General features: G+C 35.5%; 1 protein-coding gene across 1 annotated transcript in view; it reads right to left on the bottom strand.

Moving 5' to 3' along the window:
- PLCZ1 (phospholipase C zeta 1) overlaps positions 1 to 22,376 on the bottom strand; it is a 54,114-nt gene that overhangs the window by 21,911 nt on the left and 9,827 nt on the right. The window contains exons 4-7 of the mRNA XM_086771933.1: positions 18,316 to 18,517; positions 16,544 to 16,688; positions 13,281 to 13,433; positions 1,978 to 2,205 (exon numbers count right to left, since the gene is read on the bottom strand). Coding sequence (XP_086628059.1) covers positions 1,978 to 2,205; positions 13,281 to 13,433; positions 16,544 to 16,688; positions 18,316 to 18,517 — 728 coding nt within the window. The remainder of the gene's footprint in view (positions 1 to 1,977; positions 2,206 to 13,280; positions 13,434 to 16,543; positions 16,689 to 18,315; positions 18,518 to 22,376) is intronic.

The following is a 22,376-nucleotide window of genomic DNA, read 5'->3' on the forward strand; positions in this document are numbered from 1 at the left end:
ATTGTAAGGTGAATGGACAGATGCTTCCAATGCTTCCTAACAAAGTGTTCTGTTGGACAGCTTTATCATTTCCATGCTTCTGAGACTGGTATGTAAATTAAAATAATTTTTCATGGCTCTTAACACTACTCATTTAAAATATATGTCCAAATTTATATTCCTAAAGATATACCAGTAGGAAGAGCAGGAGAATCTATACATCAACAGCACAAACTCAACTACAAAATGTAGAACAGGAGAATATTTTACTGTGCCAAACAAATCAATCATAGGTATATTCCTCCAAGCATTGCCCTGAAGTTAGGAAAACTCTGTTCTTCTTAATTAAGATGGAAATTTCTTTGGCCAAACTCTTTATTTAGTCTTGCTCCATTACCAAAGCAAGCAAAAGCAAAGGCTGCTGTACATTGAGGCAACTGAAATTTTACCAGGCTCTTATTTTTTAAATTGAGGTACTATGTGACCTCTTCATTTTACTTAGCATGAACTTGTGAGCTGATCAGTGGCGGTAGCCATCTTAGAGCTGATGGTACTAATAATGTCTACATTCCATTAAAGCTTTTGAAGGTAAATTCTCATCTGACAAAATAATAGGGATTGCCTTCTTGTGGCTCTTAAACTACACAAAGTTCAAGTGTATTAATTATTCTGGGGCAATGTCCCATGAGGAGCAACAGGAGTCTACTGCCTCAGAATTCCTGAATAATACAGCTCTCTGGATGTGGAAGGCAGTGACGCAGCCAAAGCCAACAGTATCACTAGAGTATTTTGAGTGTGGATTCAAATGCTCTCCCACCCTCCAACAGAGCAGTACAGTGGGACCTCAGAATAAATACTTCCACTCCAACAGAGTGGAAAACCCAGAAACCATTTTCTCTTCTGCCTGTGAAACATGACCAGACATCTGTTGTCGCTGCTGTCAATCAAGACATATGTGGTATATGTTCTGATCTGTAACGTGATGTTATAAACACATGTGACCCTATTCTCTGGAAATTTGGCCTTCCCCGTTCAAAGAGGACTCCATCCTTCCTCGAACTTTTCCTTACTCTTTCTATATCAAATGGAAAGAAAAAGAAGCAAAGATTTGACCTTCAAATAACTTAGAGAAAAGAAACACAGAGGAAGAGACATTGCCTCTCAGCAAAATGACTGAGCCCAGAGGAGCATTGCCAGTCCATCCGCATTCTGATAATCAGAGCATGATATGCAAAAATGACTGGACACTGAGTGCTTCCTGCCTGATGAAAAAAACTTGAACAAAGAAGTTTGAGCCCTGATGGAGCAACAGATTTCCACTACAGATAATTACTATTTGGTTAAAAAAAATTAGCAAGTGCAATTTCATTATTAAAAATAAAATTAGATAAAATTTTTACACTCTCAGAAATAGTATTTAATGTTAAGCCTCCATATGATAAATGTAAAAATATCTTTTGTATTTAAAAAAAAGAACTCTACACCTAATTTCATGTATAAATCCAAAATGGGAATGGGAACTCTTCAAAATTTCCATAATAGGCTGGTGGAGTGCAGGAAGAAATAGATAGTTAATTCTGTCCTTCAGCATCACAAACTGCTATGAGTGTTCTCCATGCATAGCTCCAGGAGGGCCTTGAGACCAACACAGCTGTTGGGCAACTTTATCTTAGATCTATTGTGGTATTGAGCACCTTGGAAAGTACAAGACTTGAAAGTGAAAAATTCAGGTGGAGTTTAGGAAGGGAGCAGAGGGAAGGGTTTTTCTTTTTTGTTGGATACTAAAATATGCTCTAGTTTGGAGTGTCTTGTAAGAATCAGGAAAACTCTGAAACCTTGAGCTAAAAAATATTATTTCAAAAGACATTGCTCTAAGTAATTTAAAAGCTCATCTTTTTAATTTAGTCTCTATTTTAAGATAATATATTCCTTTTCTTAAAAAAAAAAAAACTGGCATATATCTATGTGTTTTCTGAATTAAATTGAGACAAAAGTTACCTTTGCCTTTTTTGAAGGTGGAGGCGAAAGTCTGCGTTCACTTTTTCTTTTTAAGGAACTACGTTTTGGGTAAAGAGGAGCTTGTTCATCAGTCTCATCTTCATCAGACATACTTTCAGATTCAGAAATGTCTTCTGTCTCAGCATGAGTGTCAAGATCTGTCTCGAGTGTATCTTCTTCAATTGTTCCGATTTTTTTATTTTTTATCAGAATTTTGAATTTCAACTCCTGTATAAAAGAAGTTAAACAATAATGTATTAATGAATTACCTATGGACTAATTGTAGGTTTTCATATCAAGATATTGTTAACCCACATTCAAAGCTGTTTATTAAATATAACAAAGTGAGGAAACACAATGAAATGAAGATAGATATCAGTGAGGCAGACGTCCAAAGCAAGTAAAACAAACAGAATCTGGGGATCAAAGTACACAATAGAATATCGATATCTAACCCCATGACAGGAACAAAGGCTCTCCACCACACAGATACACAGATGCTGGAACCGTGAGCAAGATTAAGGTAAAAGTTGAGTAAGTGTCAGAGGTAGTGGCCAGGTAGGACATAGGAGATACATTTTTTTTGCCTTGCATGAATTCATTTTTACATGTAGACTTGTAGACATGTATCTGATATTAATGTGAATTTTCTTTTAGCTATCATTTTAGCTGCTGGAAGTTTGTTACTGTACTTGATTAGTCCATCTGTGCACATCTGTCTAGCCTAGCAAATTAAAACTTTTGTTGTTATGTCATTATACAGTGTATCCACGTGCTGATCTTACCTGGTCAGGGAAACTAAAGCAGTTTGGTAATTTGTTGCCTAAGCGGTTTCTCTGTTTTTAAATAAGCATGTTTCAACTTCCATAATAAACAATGTAAGAAAAAAAAATCATTAAAATTTATAATTTATAATAAGATGGCTTTCATCTATGCACCTGAATCCTATCACTTGGATTGATGGAATAGTATTCATAGTAAACCAGCTATTACATAGCAGATGTTCATCTTTACCTCTGTATACAGGAACTGCCAGTGAGTAGCAAGACTTACACAGGTTCTTGGATAAAGTAATCCACAATAATATTCCTTAAGTTTCATATGCAATAGTGAAAAGGAAGGCTATACTGCAGGGAGGTTACAGAAACAAGGAACAAATACTTACACATTAAATAAAAGGTAAATGAAATATTGTATTTTAAGTATCCATTAAGTACATATGAAAGGCATGGATCATAGAAACATACACATAAAACCAAAGCTTTATAATAGAAACTAGAGCCATAGGCAAAGAAATAAACATTCCACTTATTTACATTGCAATCTCCATTGCTGATAATCCCCTTATGACTTCAGATCTAGTATTAGTCATTTGTCAATGTGCCAGTGGAATGAGATATCTTATGCTTAATATCTATCAATGCCATGCTAGTGTAAGATTTGATTAGTCTCTCTGCACTGGTGATTCAGAACAAGGATGCCCTTTAACATTTTCTTCATTTCTTATTGAAGCATTCATTTTTTTTTCCTGTGATATTTTTAGAAGAGTTTTAATGTGAGTAATGCTGCTCATATTTTTCTGAATTTTCCTTTGCATCTTCATATTTCCCAAAACTTAAAAGCAATTCTATCCACTTTTGGTCCTGTATTTTGTTATTCATAGGTAAGATTTCATTCTACAAATTAAAAAAAAAAAAAAAAGAAGACCTGGTGTACAAAAGAAGGAAAACCTTTCTATGGATATATTACTTTCTCCTATATCTATATTGGATTTAAGTAAAAAAAGACCATAGTCTGTGGGGGCCAAGATGTTTTAAGTCAGATAGTTTCTAAAATTCTGTTTATGAACTGTTAGTAAAGATGTAAAAACCCTGAGGGAGGACAAGTATTTCTTATTTTTTTTTAAATAAAGATAACATTTTAAAATACAGCTTCCTTTTCAAAAACGGTTACAGAAAATACTCTAGCAAGAAGTAAATAAGTTAGTTTTTTGTCCAGAAGCAGATTCCAATAAGGGTTAATCCAAATCACTGAAAGCTAATCAGAAACTGAAAATGACATACCATGGATTCTAAGTCTGAGCTTCAAACAGATCTTCAAAAAAAACTTATGACAAAAGTATGGTTGCAAAATCAGTGAGTATGTGAAATTTGAGTTCTTTAATTGGTAACCAGCAGTGCTACACACACAGTATCCTTTTGTACAAATGTCTGAATCTTTTAAGCAGATAATGGGCTGCAAGTGTGAACATTCACCATAACTTCTCTTTTTTAGTTTAAATATAAAATATTAAATATTAAAAAATACATGTTTATTTTGTACTTATATATAAACTCTACGCATACTAAAAAAATAAATATATAAAACATAATAGATCTTCCCTAAAGCCTAATGGGCCTTCAAGGCTGGCAGAAGCAAAAACCTCCAAATACAATCAATTGGAACAACTATTTAAATAATTAAATGAACAAAACTTAGTTATCATACTAAATAGGCATTCTGGTTAATGTGATGTACAACACAAATCAGAACAGCTGAAGTAATACAAGACTCCAAGACAAAATCACAAATATTTTGGGACAGATTAAGCAAACTCACCTACCAATCACTGCAATTAACATAAAAATGGACAAAATTCAGTCCTCAGAAATGTAAAGAACAAACCCTGGGTTTGGGTCATGAGTACTAAAAAGAGAACAGCTTTTCCTATACAAATTGAGCATGTTCTCTCTTCTCCTCTCCTGAGCAGCTGTTGGTGCTTAGTAAGAGAAATATCAAATCCTGAAAATCTTGCTAAGTAACAAGGTTAAAATCAGTTTAAAGTTTTACATAATTTACTATTTCAATAATTATATTCATGTCTCAAACACTGATACAGGGTAAAGATGTGACAACTTCTGTGAAGTCTAACATGGGGGAAGCTTTTGAGGCATTGACAAAATGCATCTTAAACAAAAATGACAGGATACTATTGTTAAGTACAACTGTTAAGAAAAACCCTAATACTAGCATTCTTCAATGGTTCAAGAAGAGAATCATGCTGAGTGAAAGTGTGAATGGATGTTTTTGTGGCAGCCTTATAAATCACAGTTATTGAGATACTTTAAATCAATACCACCAGTAATGTCTGAGCTCTAGTTAAATGGACATTTTTAGCTATCTCATAGCAAGCTTTCATATGATATAGCTATCTAGTGAGAAGTCCCCTATATTGAAAATACCAGTTCTGTGTTGTGCTCTATAGTAGACACAAAATGCATGAGAGAATTTTTCTAAATGTCCTTTTATTAAAAATACAAAAAAAAAAAAAAGGAAAAACATATCTAAAGAAGGAAATTGGGAGTGGTAACACTAGCAGACTAATTTTCTGGATTAAGTGACAACCTGACACAATCCTGAGTAAAAGTGTATGTGTTTTAAAAAACACTCTGTCCTTAAAAACTATTTGCAATGTATTATTTCTCATTCATCTATCAGAAAGAGTCCCACTGAGGAACAAAACTTCAAAGATAAAGAGAGGATTAATTTGCTAATGGCTCAGAAGCTGGACCTATTGTAACTGTTGGCAGTAAGTTTAGATCCCATGGAAAAACAAGACCCTTAACTGGCAATGTTTTGTTCTGTTTTACAGGAGGACTCCATCAGGCATAAGAAAACACGAACACACACACATAGACGTTCCCAACTGTACAATCAAAAAGACATCTGGCAGTAGTCTTAAATAAAGTTCTAGTTCAGATTATTTTGCATTTTAGAGGCTTTTAAGGAAAAAAAAAATGAGTTATAACTGATCCACAAATATGTTGCAAATAATACTGTTAACAAACCTGCTGCTCATGGATGAAGAATCTGAAATAATTCAGAGTCAGAGAGTAGCAAGAGTCAGCAGCTGCACAAGCTCACCCAGGAGCTGAGAGTGACAGCAGGGAAGCCATGGAGCAATGACCTCACCAACTAGGGCAACAGTAAGATACGTAGAGTAGGTCTGGAGATGGTAGGTAAGTTCAGGAAGCAGTACAGTGACTGTCAGACAATTGATGAGGAAGGTCCAAGGTCAAACCAGGAAGCCATATCATACAAGTACAGAATGGATGAGTTTGGAAGGGACTCCTGGAGACCATTTAGTCCAACATCCTTGTTCAAATCAAGGTCAATAAGAGTTAAGCTTGTGTCCAGTTAAGTTTTGAGTACCTCCAAGATGGAGACTCCATAATCTCTCTGCGCAACCTGCTCCAGTGCTTGACCATCTGCACAGTAAAAATTATTTTTCTCAAGTTTAAATGGAATTTCTTGTGTTTCAGTTTGTGCACCACTGAGAAAAGTCTGAGCCCAACCTAGAGAATCCAGAAAACTAATGATAAACGATACTGATTTCCTTATTTTTGATGTTATCACCAAGGCATACTACATTTTCAACATCTTTCTTCTCAATTTTGTAAACAATAGATGCCATAGACAGATTTGAAAGGCAAAACATTGGACTGGAAATGTTTGACTTGCTAAATAGCAAAGATCTTTCTGATACAAAGACTTGGTCAAGATATTTGCATATGTGACTTGTAGGTCAAAAAAACAGGAATTAGTCTCATCATTGAAGCAACAGAATTAGATATGCTAAAGCAGTCTTGATCTTGAATTTCTGAGTGAAAATCTTCATGTTCTACTTTTTCAATAAAAAGAAAATAAGACTGTAAAATCTTATAAAGATGTGGGAGAGGAAAATTGAAGATGGTTAGACTGAAAATTGAATCATATGGCCACAGGTTAATCAGACCATTACCCTTTTGTCAGACATTACAGATAGGCAGTAAGACCATATTTGTCAGAGATCATAGACAGTCAGGTACAACTAGGTTTTGAAAGTTTCTCAGTGAGTGTCGTGGTTTTGTTTAGTAGTGGGGGGCCTAAGGTGGTAGCTTCTGTAGGAAACTGCTAGAAGTCGCTCCCCTTTGTTCAGGGGACTTGGCCAGGCCTAGGGCGGACCCACTGCTGGCCAAGGCCAAGCCAATTGGTAGCAGAATGTCCCGTGATAACGCCTCTGCGATAACGTATTTAAGAAGGGGAAAACAGAAAAAAAGGAAGAGAAGAGAAGATGTGAAGAAGCTGAGCGGGGGCAGAGGCACAGAGGGGGAGGTGCAGGCCTCATGGGCCTTGCAGGCCTCACCCTCTGGCCTCTCGCCAGGCAGCCGACTGGGCCCGACTCGGTCCAGCCCGGCTGCAAGAAGTGGAAAGGAAATGAGAAGTGAATAAGATGTAAAAAAGATCCTGAGAGACATCTACCAGCCTGTTGTGAGGAACGGCTGCAGACGCCAAGGTCAGTTCAGAAGGAGGGAGAGGAGTAAAGCGGCTCCTGGCCAAGATTCCCCTGCAGCCTGTGGTGACGATCATGGTGGAGCAGGTTGTCCCCCTGCAGCCCATGGAGGTCCACGGAGGAGCAGAGGTCCACTTGGAGCCCGTGAAGGACCCCACACCAGGGGAGGTGGATGCCTGAAGGCGGCTGTGGCCCATGGAGGGCCCACTGGGACAGCTGTTCTGGAGAGACTGAACTCCGTGGAAGAGATGACCCACGCTGGAGCAGTTTCACGAAGGACTGTGGTGTAGGGGTGGGACCCCACAATGGAGCAGGGGAGGAATGCAAGGAGTTCTTCCCCCAACCATGAAGCAGTGGCGTGAAACAACGTGTGATGAACTGACCGCTACCCCCATTCCCTCTTCCCCCCTGTGCCGCTCGGGGAGGGGAAGGTAGTAGAGATAATGTTAAGCTTGGGAAGAGGGAGGAGTGGGGGGAGGTTATCTTGTTCTCTGTCTCATTATCCTGCTGTTTGTAGTAATAAATGAATAGTTTTCCCCAAGTCGAGTCTGTTTTGCCCGTGACGGTAATTTTAAGGATTTCTCCCTGTCCTTATCTCAAACCTCGAGCCGTTTTTCCTTATATTTTCTCTCCCTGTTCTCTAGGAAGGTGGGGGGAGTGAGAGAGAGACTGCGTAGTCTGGTCCTGATCAGGGCTGAACTACGACAGTGAGACAGGTCTTTACAGAGAAAGGAAGAAAGTGCAGTAGCGATATGAATCTCTTAGACATAAACTCAAATGTTATTGCTAGATCTCAAAGACTGTGGTACTTGGTTCACCCAGACTGATGCATGTTGGGAAAACAGTGAGTATTCTGGGGACACAGTGACTTCATATGGAAATGCGTCTTTGTATATTGACTGGATACAGGTGAAGAAAAAGGTGAAGGAGGAGTCTCAGCTATGGAGTTAGTTGATTTTCCCCCTAATAGTAGGATTTGAAATGCCCAGAGACCATAAAGTTGTACTGGAGACCTTCTATGACTCTTTCTTAAGGAGATTATTAAATAGGTCCTTTTACTTAGATAGTATGGATTTAATAACTATGGGGAAACCTTCAAGGTTGTGACCAGAAATTCTTCTGAATCACTACAACATAGCAATTTATCTTGCAGCTGTGTGGTAGACATTGAAGATGACTTGTAAAATAACAATAGTTGTCACTTCACTTTTAGATAGCAATGCATCAGTATATCTTTCCAATTTGTGATAGGAAATTTGCAAATAATGAAAAATTTCTAAGTAGTTCATGTATATATCATGCCAGCAGTGTAAGGTAGTTTGATGTACTATAATGCATAACAATTGAGGAGCAAACCTTCTTCAAAAGTATCAATACACTTACATTCTTTTTTGTGTGTTACATTTGAGGCTTACTTATTTCTTTCAGTAGCTGTCAAGCCCAATATGGAGGAAGGATTCAGCGGGATAGGAAAAAATTGATCTCACTTCTAGGATTCTAATATTTTCTAAGTTCGTCTACAAACTGCTGCACAAGACACCACATTCTGTCACTTTATATCAGCATAATCCAGAAGTGCTCTTGCAATCAGCACAGGGCTCTGGCATCAGTCAGTGATGCCAAATATAATTTAACATGGAAACTGACTCAAAGGATCTGATTTTCTAGCAAATATTAAAGGAAGTTCATTAAGTCTCTTTAGAAGCATCACAGTGGCCAAGACTGCAAGGAGAAGATTGTAGTAGGTCTGTTGCTTTGGGTGGCAAAATATCTGCATGGGAAGGAGGTAAGAGGTTAGATATGGTAGAAGAGACTGGTGAAGCTCAAGGGTGGGCTCAGTTTATCTCAGTGGATACGGGGCGTGCTTGCTGCACACTCAGCAAGTTCACCGATGACACCAAGCTGTGTGGTGCCATCGACACACTGAAGGGGAGGGATACCATGCAGAGGGACCTTGACAGGCTGGAGAGGTGGGCCCATGCCAACCTCATGAAGTTCAACCAGGCCAAGTGCAAGTTCCTGCATGAGGGTCAGGGCAATCCCAAGCACAAATACAGACTTCGCAGAGCATGGGTTGAAAGCAGCCCTGAGCTGCCAAGAAGGACTTGAGAGTGATGGTGGACAAGAAGCTAAACATGAGCCAGCAATGCCCCCTTGCAGCCCAGAAGGCCAACCGCATCCTGGGTTGCATCAAGAGGAGTGTGGCCAGCAGGTTGAGGTTGATTCTGCCCCTCTACTCTGCTCTAGTGAGACCTCACCCGGAATACTGCATCCAGTTCTGCAGCCTCCAACATAAGAAGGACATGGACCAGTTGGAGAGGGTCCAGAGGAGGGCCACGAAGATGATAAGAGGGCTGGAGCACCTTTCCTATGAGGACAGGCTGAGAGAGTTGGGGCTGATCAGCCTGGAGAAGAGGAGGCCCCGGGAAGACCTTATAGTGATCTTCCAGTACCTAAAGAGGAAAGATGGGGAGAGGCTGTTCAGTAGGGCCTGTTGTGACAGGACAACAGGTAATGGTTTCAAAATAGAGGGAGGTAGATTCAGAGTAGACATTAGGAAAAAAAAATATTTTACACTGAGTGTTGTAGAACACTGGAACAGGTTGCCCAGAGAGGTGGTCGATGCCCCATCCCTGGAAACATTCAAGGGCAGGTTGGATGGAGCTCTAAGCAACCTGATCTAGTTGAAGATGTCCCTGCTCCTTGCAGGAGTTTGGACTAGATGGCCTTTAAAGGTTCCTTCCAACCCTCACCATTCTATGATTCTAAAGGATGAAAAGAGTGCAAAAGCCCTCTGTTGTCTGTTGAGATGCTGCAGAATATAGTAATATTCCAAGGAATTAACAGTACTAGGATAGTCAGCTACACAGTGAAGATATGATTGAGGTCAAAGAATTAAAAACCTCTTTTCCTGAAATTTTCTGGGGTTTGTGTTTCAGGGCAAGTGGATGCTGAAAAAAAAAAGCAGAGTGCTATAGCTTTCAGTGGCTATCCAATTTTCTTTTCTGAACCTCTTTGTGATTTTCATTTTGACTTACAATTATAAGAGACATCATGCATGAGCTGTGGTCCAAGGAAGCACCTAAGACTGAGTTTGGTCTGCATTTTAATCCTTCTTCTAGACACACATAATCATCTCAGCCGACAAAGTTATAACTCAAAACCTACTTAGAAAAGGAAGCAGGGGATTGATCAGACGAGAGGAGAAAATAATTCCCATGGAGATCTCCAAATCTCCAAGATCTAAATACGAACCTATAATTGGCAAATATTTCTACAAAGTGTTTGGAGAAATTATGTGATATTCCACTTCATGTGCAGAGAAGGGCACTATTCAATTCACATCTTGAAGAACATTGAGAAGTGGGTATTGAAAGGAAGCCTTGTATGAGCTGCATGTACCCCTTCACAGCAGGAGAAAAACTAGGAACAGCAGTAGCTGTCAGATGAGGAGGATTTCCCACAAAAAAAAAAATAAAATAGTTTTTCAGTTTTATGTGACAGGGAGAAGTTGGATGTTGAAGGTCCTTGCCAAAGAAATCTGAGATAAAAGGGAAGGAGGGCTGAACTGGTTAGTCCAGAGTCAAATCTTTGAGAAGTGCTACAAGGAGGTTGTTAAAAAAAAGCCTAACATGCAAAATAAAATCCTAATTATTTTTCTTACGTGCTTGATCAGAGGAGCTAAGATAAGTGTAGATAATTCTAATCCTTGTTCATTATCGATATAATGATTTCTTAAATTCAGGCTTTTGTAAATCAGCTGAGGACAGTGGTATTATTTAGGTAACTTATATAGATATAGAATACATCTCACATAACTTTGAAGGATTAAAAGTTCAGTAGACTGATGCTCACCTGAACAGCATACATTTAAGTGAGGAATAAGTATGGAACCCAGCAATGCATTTTCAGGAAAAATTCTACAGAGCTGACTTATGAAAGCTCTAAGCTATGGAAATATGAAGTATGAATTCCCTATATCACAGAAAACATATGGTAAGTAACATATCTCGTAGAATGTAACATTTTTAAGTGTGTGATTCACCAACTCCACAATTCAGATGCAGTAGACTGATTTTGTGTTTGCTACAGAGAACATATGATCCTTGGACATCTGTTAGACTGAATGCAGCTATATTTTGAGAACCTTTGAAACAAAACTTCATGTTTAACACAGTTTCTATTTTTTGCTAATTTACAGAAGATTTTTCAATATTGGAAAGTCATATTGGACAGTGTGATACAAAAACATAATATCACAATCTAAAAAAATATGTTGGCTTACTGAGAAATTTATTAAGTTGTATTAAATATATTTAGGACAACATTGCTTTGAAAGTATAACAGTATGATAATACTTCAGCAAGTTTTTTGAACACACTACTTCAAAAACGTTTTTTTCCTTTACAAAATCTTTACAAAAATACACATCTGTGTGTTATCTTTCCTTATGACAGTGTTTCCTCCCCACATTTTCATCTGCGGTGTATCCTTTTTCAATTACTGTTAAAAAAGGTATAAAATATATCAGATACATCACTGATGACAGTGACAAGCCTAAATAACAATCTTGTATATGTACATGTATTTGTGTTACAAGAGATTTAAAAAAAAAATTTGTCCTTGAAAGAAAACTATGTGCAAAGACTGGAACAATGTGAATTTATTTGTTTTAGTTTACAATAAAGGTTTCAACACTCATCTAATTGCCATTTATGACTTCCTATCCCAGGGGCCTCAAGCCACCAGCTGAGAAACACTGCCTCGGGGAGAAACACGCTGAGGAAGAGAGAATGTTTTTGCAGTAACTCAATGAAATAGTTCCATCAACACTGTTATTGACCAAAAAAAAAAGGTAGATTCAATTTTCCATTTCAACAACATGTTTAAATTTCAGGGATTTCTTTCAATCTAAGGAACAAAAATAAATAGCAGAAAATAGATACACTAACATGTTTAAATTAAGGATTTTTTAGTTTTGGTTCAAAGCATAATGTTTAAAAATTTATACTTCCTTTCCTCTTTTAAAAGTAAAACACTGGAAGTCTCATTTCGGAGAGGAGAGGGGAGGGGAGGAGAGAGAGGGAAAGGGAGAGGGAGAGGGAGAAGGAAAAGGAGAGGGAGAGGGAAAGGGGATTGTTCAGTTTAACCTCAAAATGGTGATTTACAGGTCAACAGAAACTTTTAATGTGTTCATTATAACACAATGTTTCAATAACTTAAAATTTCCAAAATTAAATTAATCAAGTGTTTGCATAGCTCTCAGATTCAGAGTTCAGATTCAGTAGTACTTTGATAATCTTTAGCGAGTCATTCCCTGTGTATAAATCTGCCCTCTTTAAAGGCGGATGCTCTTCTCTGTGTTTAGACTGCCATGTCTCCAATATAGGACTACTGTAGATGAACCACACTATGATAACTCAATTCATATTAAGTAATAGTTTAATTTTTAAAAAAACAGAGTAATTTCAGTGTCACTATTCAGTTTTTGATATGCAGGTTTATTCAGCGTTAGAAAGTATGGTTCAAAATAGCAAGTCACACTACTACATCTGCCATGTTTGCATATAAAATAAACTGCAACCCATAAACTTTACTTAACTACATTGTATATAGAATAAAATAAAACTTTTAATGCATCCAAAGCACTAGAACTTGTATTGATGTGAACTGCGAGAGGTAAGGCTTTGCAAAGATATTAATAAATTAGCTTTTAACAAACACATGCTTCAGCATTGTACTGAAAACAGTTTCTCTTTAAACAAAAACTTCCATATTAATCCACATGATTGATTTTTGGTTTTCCTATTTTGATCTTTTCATATAGAGTTTTTTTGGTGTTGTTTAATTATTTTTTTTTGTTACCACCTGAAGTCTATTTCAGATGCTAGATTAACAGTTTCATAAATTAAGTTTCAGAAGATTTAAAAATAAGTAAATAAACTCGGATTTTTTTCTTAATATTTCACAGAGAAAAATGCAATGTTATTACCTCAGGAGAAGGTAGTTGAGTCACCACAGTATCACCAATTGTTGAAGAAAGAAGTTTGTCACCTAGAATATTTTCTAAATGCTGTGCCATTACTTCCTGTTGCTTAAGGCTGCAGTGGTTCTCCAAAGACAGTACAACTGGATAGTCAGATGCCTGGAAATATAATTTAAAGGCTTTTCTTACTAATAAGTAAAAAGAGAACTACTTGATTTCCCAAAATATCTTACGAAAATCCCCTTGGTAATCTGTATTTTGCTTTCTTTTCAAAACTTTCAGAACAGAGGTCAGTTGTTTCAGGTTAGTAACATGATAAAAAAAGCTCACAATATTGATGGAAAAGAGAAAGCATAATTGAAGAAGAGAAAAAAAAAAAGCATCTTCAAGAACCTAAGGGACATTAAAACAGGGCTAGACATATACAGAGATGAAAGAAACCAACTAGAGAAATAAATGAAGATCAGTTAAGAAAGACACAATACTTCATTAGAGAAAGCAGGTAATATCTGTACTGATTTTAGGAAAGCGCATATTGAAGTGTATTTGTCCCCTAATCCATAGAAAATAATTTATTAGAGGCATACTGATTAATGTTGAATGTAAACAAAGTCGAGAGAAAATACGTGTTAAATCAGCCAAAAGTCAGACTGATTCAATTGCACAGGGCAGAATACAATCTGAAAGCAAAAAGCAGAATTTCTCACAAGTTTAATGATACACAGAGCTTCTAAAGAATGATGCATTGTCTACTGTGTGTCTGAAACAGGGTTTGTTGACAAATGAACTTACAAAGAAATAAGAAGAATTATAATGACATGTGCTAAAAAATGAGGGTGAGCTAAAACCTCCCAGACACACTAAAGTGAAAAAAAAAATTTGAGGTTAATTTCAAAGGATATTTAAAACACTCCAAATTATAAAAACATCAATGTTGACTATTTAGGTGCTTTTCAAAATTAAATAAATCTTCATGTCAGCAGACCTAATATCTGCTATTCCCAGAAAGCTCTTCGTATCAGAACTGCTCTGAAATTCTGTTGACTAAGTCATCCCAACAAGGAATTACCACATTGGGCATAGGAATTTTTTAGAAATAATGACTAAGTTTTGTGAAAAATAATTTCGCTAAGGGAAAATAAGGGAAAAGAAAAATAGAAAACAAAATTATTCCAATTTTCATGTACCTATAGGAAGAACTTCGAAGCTTTGACATAATTGTGTACTTTTAAATTTATATCTGGCGTATTTTTGTGACAACTCTTTTAGTGGCTGCAATCAATTTTACAGGACAATTTGAAAAACAATGATAAATGAGGCAAAATTGGCTTTCAGCTAAACATAACTTGTAGCTACCAGATTATTGTAAGTGACACAGATTTAAAACATTTATCTGTTTTGTGGGGGACAGTATTTGCTTCATGTACAGCATTTCCTCCATTGTTTACACAGTTTTGTAATGAAAAGAGATAATTGTTTTGGTTTTAAAAGGTAAAATCAGATTCTAAAATTGCAATTGACAAAGTAAATCAGTCTTTTGCTTTAATTTATGGCAGATTTTAATTGACTACATTTCAAGTTGACAGTATTCTTAAAATTTACTCAGAAATCATTGCCTTCACATGAGCAAGCTACGTATATTTTTTTTTATAATATCACAAACTTTCCTTGGGGCTCTTTATACCTTATCATCACAGTACTCAAGTAAGACAAGTGAAACATGGAAATGAGTAAAAATTAGACAAGAACTCAAATGAGACATGTCCATTTAGACTGTGTAAATAAATCTAGTAAGTTGCCAGTAATACTGGTGGCTACTAGAAACAAATACTCTGAATAAAATCTTTGCTTGAGCAGGATCTAAATTGTCAATTTCTAAGGGAAGTACCATTTTATGTTTACCCTGTTTTTACAGTTCCCCCCTGAGCATTCACTATTGACCATCCAGGCACACTTTAGCCTGGATAGACAGCTGGTACAAATGATTACCTATTGCTGTGATTTTATCATATTATTGTAACTTGTGCCTGTTAAATTAATTCTGTATTATAGTTATATACAATATGCTATATATTAGCAAAGGTAGGTGAGTTATATCTGGTGGGTTGTGAAGAACAGTGAAATAAAACCATTTCTGTCACTACCTTTTAAAATCAGAGATTAATTAAATTTTGTATAGATATCAGAACAGAAAACAATATACCTTTGCTTAACTCAGAGAAGGCTATAAATATATATGTATAAAAATCCACAAAAATGTATGATGATAGGTGTACATCTATATCCATAGGTGTATATCCATGTAAGTGTATGATGATAGGTGGGTGGTGGAACACTGGAACAGATTGCCCAGGGAGGTGGTAAATACCTCATCCCTGGAAACATTCAAGGCCAGCTTGGACGGTGCTCTGAGCAACCTGATCTGGCTGGACATGTCCCTGCTCCTTGCAGGGGTGTTGGACTAGATGACCTTTGAAGGTCCCTTCCAACCCTAACCATTCTATGATTCTATATACTCGCAAACATAATGCTGGCCTGAATACAAGTTATCTTTATAGTCATTCAGGACTTACTTTGAGCAGGAGTTTTGCCAGAAACCTATACAAAAGACTGAGACAGTGCCAAAAGTTCTCCAGATTTTGCTGCTTTGCCAGAGACAGGCAGAAGGGACATTGCTCTAATGAGTTATCTGACAAAAAGACAGCAGTAGATGGTAACTTTGATCATGTCTTGAATTCAAAATAAAAAGAGAGGAAATGGAAAACTAAGTCTCAAACTCAGCTATAATCTAGCATTTTTCTCTATTTCATAAATTCATACACAGGATATAGGACAGACTAATAGCAGCAGAAGAATAAGTGAAGTAAAAAAAAAAAAGTAAAATAAGTAAAGAAGGAGTAAAACATCAGATTGTTTCTGAGGTAGCGGTTCACTTTTTACTCAGTCCTTACTTAAATGACCTCAAGTGAGAATTCCACCTAACAACCTGAGTAAGATCTTCTGAATTCCTTGCCCCAAGTTTCATTTAAAATTATTATCAGTGAAATATGTTTACTGTCCCTTACATAAAATTTAAAAAATATACTGAGGAAAGATAGCACAGTTTTCCTGTAATTTATTTCAATAATGCCCACTGCCATAAGCACTGTCTCTGTTTCTTTTTTTTTTTTCCCTGGAGAATCACTGACAACAACTATGTCCATGGACTTTGTTAAAGCCACCATCGCATTTTAAATAACATATATATATATATATATATTTATACATACCATAAATGCATACTTGTCTATCACTTGAATTACAGAACGGAACAGAATTTTGCTCGTTAAAGTGTGACCATGATACACAATAGGTTCATTGTTTGAGCCATCCCAGCAGTCAATTTCCAGGCAACGACATCCTTTCAAAAGAGCACTTCAGAAGAAAAAGAGATACAGTTTTACAGTTCAAAGAAAGATACCACATTTTCTTATAGAAGTTGCTGTATTTCTGATTACAAGCACATTGAATAATTACAAAAAAAAAATTCTACTTTTTCATCACAAAAGAAAATAAATCCTCTACAGATATGAGACAGAGCTATATTTTCTGTTAAACAACATCTTAGGCATGTTAAGGAAGAAACTTTATTAGAGCACTAAGAAGTAACAGGGATTATCTGAATAACCTTCTTTAAGAGACTAAAAATGAGTATCAAAACTTTAAATAAAAGAATTTTCAAATGATGGCAAATTGTTACTTAAAATAGAAGAAGAAATGTTTGAAAGGGCTTTTTAATTTACTATTCTAGGATTTGTCTGCAAGTTTGAGAATCATTATACTTAAAAATAACAGCATCACACTTACAGAATCAGGTTGTGCTTGGTCTTACATAATTCAGTTGTTCTCTCCCCACTTTATTTCTAAGAGGGAGTGGTAAAGTTTATTGGATGACTTAAATTTACTCTGGTTTAATTTTTAATATGTTAATGGCATCCCTTGAAGGTTTTAGATTTCTAATATTTGGCTTGTTACTAATTTAAACATTTCTTGTAGGCTGTTTTACCTAATTACCAATCTATCTTTCACATGCTGCCCTTTACATGCTAGCAATATGTCAAAGATGCTTCTAGCTTATATTAGCATTGTATATTTTCCTTACACAAATAGTAAATAAAAAGGAAGAGAGAGGGGGTTTTATCCCCTTTACAATTACTTTAAGTAATGCAATATTAATGTCATATCATTTTAAATACTATTAGAAATAAATTCAGTAGTGTTTCTGATGATTGTGAGTCATTATAAAATATCCAGAGAACAACCAAAACAAAGAAGTTCAGACAGGTGATGGTTCCAACTGTTTTCACTTCACTAAAGTAGTACAAAGTGATAGGAATGCTGGACATTCATCTTCCAAATTCTTCATACTTTCTGTCCCCCTCTGTATTGCCTTTATTAAAAAAACCCATTTTGTCCCTCCCTGATCACTTCTTCTAAATGCGTCTCAGCAATAAGGCATCCTGGCTTCCTTCTCCTCTTGGACTCATATGCTGTAGGTTCAAAGACAAAGTTTCTTCTCCCTCCTGGCTACTATAGTGCCCACTTTTTGTTGTTGTTGCTTTTTCTAAATTGACCACACTGCAACATGCACTGATCATATCCTCATATCCTTGAGGTACTCCACCATACTGTGCCCTTACATGCTGTATATTGATCAGATTAGAGTATGCCCAGGAATTTTACACTCATTTTTGCATGGCAAGTTGCGATTAAAAACTGATTTACTAATATACAGTGCAGTATATTATAGATTTCATTTTCTGTGAGGTAGATTTTTTGGGATGTAAGTGAAAAAAATACAGTATCTCCAGACTATGAACAGACGGTTTGGCAAATATATTGAAAAGTGTATGCACAAAATAAAACACCACTCTCACATTTTCTACTTGTATCTGTGATGGTTCTGTTCTTTACTGCCAAGTAGGATTATATGTGACTTAGCATTCATTTTTAGAAAGTCAAAGAATGTTTAAAATATTTTTAAAAAGCAGTATCTAAATACCTGGAATATCCCCATAAATCACTGGGTCCTATTAGTTGGTCAGATATCAAGTAGGTGTTGTGAGAAGAAGAAATGAAATAGTCACATAATGAGTGGTTCATATCTTGGTAGACGGTCTTGTGATCGTTTTTAAATATCGAACAGTCTTCTGAGCTCAGGTATCTTATAAATCCTTCAAATGACATCTGCCGCCTTTTCCTCACTGAATAAAAAAGAAAGCAAAAAATCTCTGGTGTGAAGCTAAACTCATGTTTATATCCGTGTATTTCCATAATTTTTAATAGCCAATTGCTAAATGTTCAGCATTACACTTTCCTGCAATTTTAAATTTCATAAGAAACAATATAAACACAAGCATTAGAAGTGTGCTGTTCTGGAGATGAACTGCTGTGGTTCAAAATTATGAGACATTTTTATTCTTCTGTGGACACAATAAGAGTAAGAAGAGTTTGCAGTAGTCTTAATTAAATAAAAAGGAAAATATTTGTTGTTTTTTCTTATTGGAAAGTAATATGCCAGCCAATGCACAAAGAGAATTTTCTCCATAAAAAGAATAGGAAATCTTCTCCAAAATGTGAAACAGAGACTGTAAAAATAATCTTGTAGAAACTGTGATTCCTAGCATCAAATCACTTCCTTAGTGGTGGAAAATTCCAAATTAATAGTGATTAAATAATGTTTAAATTAGAAGTATTTTAAAAAAAAATAGTATCTAAACAAAGTAAACGACTGCCCACAAAGTTGAATTGCAAATCAAGCTTATTATATTACTTGTCATCTATGACAAAATGTGCTAATTGCCTCCACATCAGTGATAGTCAGACAATTTGTTTTGGTTTTAACTGATTTAATGACAAACAGATCCATTATACTGCCAACTGCTGCTCCAATGTCACGCTTCAAATGTAATAATTTTGCAAATTATATAATCTCAGAAGTCAGCTTTTCTTCAAAACATAACCTATTTTGAATTAGTCAGGGATTTTGCCCAATTCTGGCTGCAAAATAACCTTATTTTCATCATCATTGTAGGCAAGTGATAATTAAGTATTATGTAATCCAAGATTACTTTCTGTTAATGATAAGTTAAAGAAGTCAATATACAGAAACTTTTGCCAAAAAAAAAAAAAAGTCAAAACCCAAAACCCTTATGTGACCTGTTAATTCTTGATACAGCTAGAAGAATCACAATCATCAGTCTTCAGTATCAGTACAGACTGAAAGTTTTTTATCTAAATGCAGATTTACTAAAATCACTCCAATGATGGTAACACAAAGAAAATAATAATTTCTAAATTATACAGTTTTTTGGACTAGAAAACTTTGCAATGTTTTAAACAGAAATAGAAGAGTGAAGTCCCTTCAGAGATCATAAAAACAGACACTGTTGACCTTAATCATACAAATGTTATTCCTACCAGAAGCCTGTTGAAGCTCTTCTTAAAGACTTCTGTTGATAAAGAATCCATAGATAACCTAGTAATTCCATTTCAGCACTAAGTAATCTTATTGTTAGAAACTTTTCCATAATGTCTACCCTGACACTTCCTTGCTGTCCAAAATATTTGTTCTGTTTTGTACTATTCCTCTCCTTTATTTTCAGTCTTACACACATACAAAGACTGCTATTACTCTTCCCCTCATACCACTGCTTTCCAGAAAAAAAAAAAACAAATTCAATTCACTGGATCTTTCTGTTTAAGTTAGGTTTTCTTAGACTTCTGATAATTTTCATTGTTTTTCTACAACTCTTTCCATCTAGTGAACTTCCTTCATGATGTTTGATGCCCTAAATGGAACATAATGCTTCTCCTTATTGAACTCCATTCTTCTTTTCTATATCATCAATTTGCCGAGACCACATTCACTTCTAATCTTTTTTCCTATTATACTTGAAGTTCTGGCCCTAAATCAAAATTTAATAAAATTAATTTCTATTCTATCATCCAGCTTATCAATAACATAATTGATCTCCGGATCGCAACACAATGCTCAGTGAAACTGTAGATTGATGTAGCCTTTAATTTTTACTCTAAGTTATTGATTACTAGCTTAGAGAAATTTTCGAATGAGTTGTTATGTACTATGTAGTTATTTTGCCTGCTTCCTCAACTTGCTTTTTAGAATGCAAGACAATGTTAAAAAGTATGATTTTTATTCTATTCACCAGTGCTGTTTCTTTCTCTTAGAAGAAAACTGGATTCTACTTCTTCATGGAATGTCCCAATAAACTCTTACTCATCTTAGAGGTGATTATATACTCATTTCTGGTAACTGACTGGTGTCTAGTTCACTGGATGTTCCATTTCTAAAACAGATAATACATTAGATCTTCCTCAGTCAATTTTCAATTCATCATCCATTCTCCATGTGTTTTCAAAGCTAACCTGTATTAGCCAAGTTTGTTGCAGTCAATTTTCCAAGAACTTAAGGATTTATCAACCTGTCTTCACTGATCTGATTAAGTCATTTAAGCATGTCCTACCCTCTTAGTTCCATATTTTTGACTACGATCTTACTCGTCACATTAATTATATTAGCCACCTGATTGTACTTACGTAGTATATCAAGAATTGCCTTGGTCTTTCTTTTAACTAACATATTTGCAGAATGACTTATTGCTACCCAGATGACTCGACAGTTACATCTGATTTAGTGTCTTGATTTTTTTTTATTTATCCACAAGCACATGTTAAATTGTTTTACAGTTGTGGAAATGGGATTACGTTTCTATTTTCTGGGTCTTTAAAAAATGTTTCAAATTTTTTTACATATTGCTCAAAACAATATATTAATCTCGTGTGCTTTATGTATAACGAATTGCATGAATTGTATACTTAATTCCTTTGAAGAGAAGGCTTTCCATCAGTAGTATCAGGTTTTCATTTCTGGTTAATTTACTTTTCATGCTCTATGTATTTACCTTTTAATTACAAGTTGGGCCAGTAACTATTTTTTTAAATTATTTAATTAATTATTTATTTACCAACAATTCTTACCTTTTTTTTTTTTAAATTTATGTTTTAATCTAGTGAAAAATTCTGAGTTTCCAAGGTTTTGCTTACTTTCTTAATTATTTGTCATGCTTTTCTGGCTGCTTTTGTTGTTGATAGAACATAACTACAGTGTTCTCAAGAAGAGAACTTATGTTTAGATAAACATGCTTATCACTATAATCCCTTAAAAGTGAAAACATCATAAAGTAAATTTGTCTTACTTTGTCAGTCAATATGTAAGCTCTTTGGTTTCAGTGAAATGTCAGCTAAAGTCTCTAACAAATGGACTAAAAATATTTGTATTTTTATACAGTTTATTATAGGTCTTTGCATTATATTGGCTTATAAATTTTTTTCTTAGGAATTTGTAGTTGCTCTTCTTGAACTGCCTACGACTGAAATCACTATCATGTTTCTGGAGAACTACCAAAACTCCAAGCAAGTTTGTAAAATGATAAGACCTATCTGTAAGCAGAAAGAGATTGCCTTTGCACTAACACTTCTGGCAACATATGCAGTTCTGTGAACTGAGATATGCAAAAGAACATCATGTGAACATAAATGATCTACCGCTTGCTAAAATAAATTTTCAGAGATCTGATGTTTGGTAGGTTTGATCTCATATTACTGGTTTTAGAGTTTAAGACAAAGGTAGGCTTAATTTTTTATTACTGGTACTATTTGTTCAATGCTGTCTGAAGAAAACCTACTGAGTTTCTTTAGAACTCTCTCTTATCTTTGTCTGATGAAGATACCAAAACTAGTTAGAAATGCTGCCATATATACAAATATTCCCATATCAAAGAGGAATTACACATGTAACTTGACTATTTCAAAGACTTGGATTATATTATATGCCTATGCTTTTTAGAGCTTACTACATTCTGTTTTCTTATTTATCTTGAAACTTCTTTGAATATTTTTCTTTCTTTATGGAAAGCTTTCATAAGATGTTTGCTGCCCTGAAGGGACTGAGACCTGTGGAGGATCCATGCTGAAGCAGACGAACCAAGAAGGAAGCAGTAACAAAAGAACAGCGTGGGAAAGGTGGAGTGGCAGAAAAAA

The sequence above is a fragment of the Chlamydotis macqueenii genome, chromosome 1, assembly GCF_036417535.1.
Source record: "Chlamydotis macqueenii isolate bChlMac1 chromosome 1, bChlMac1.mat, whole genome shotgun sequence".
Taxonomy (NCBI): Eukaryota; Metazoa; Chordata; class Aves; order Otidiformes; family Otididae; genus Chlamydotis; species Chlamydotis macqueenii.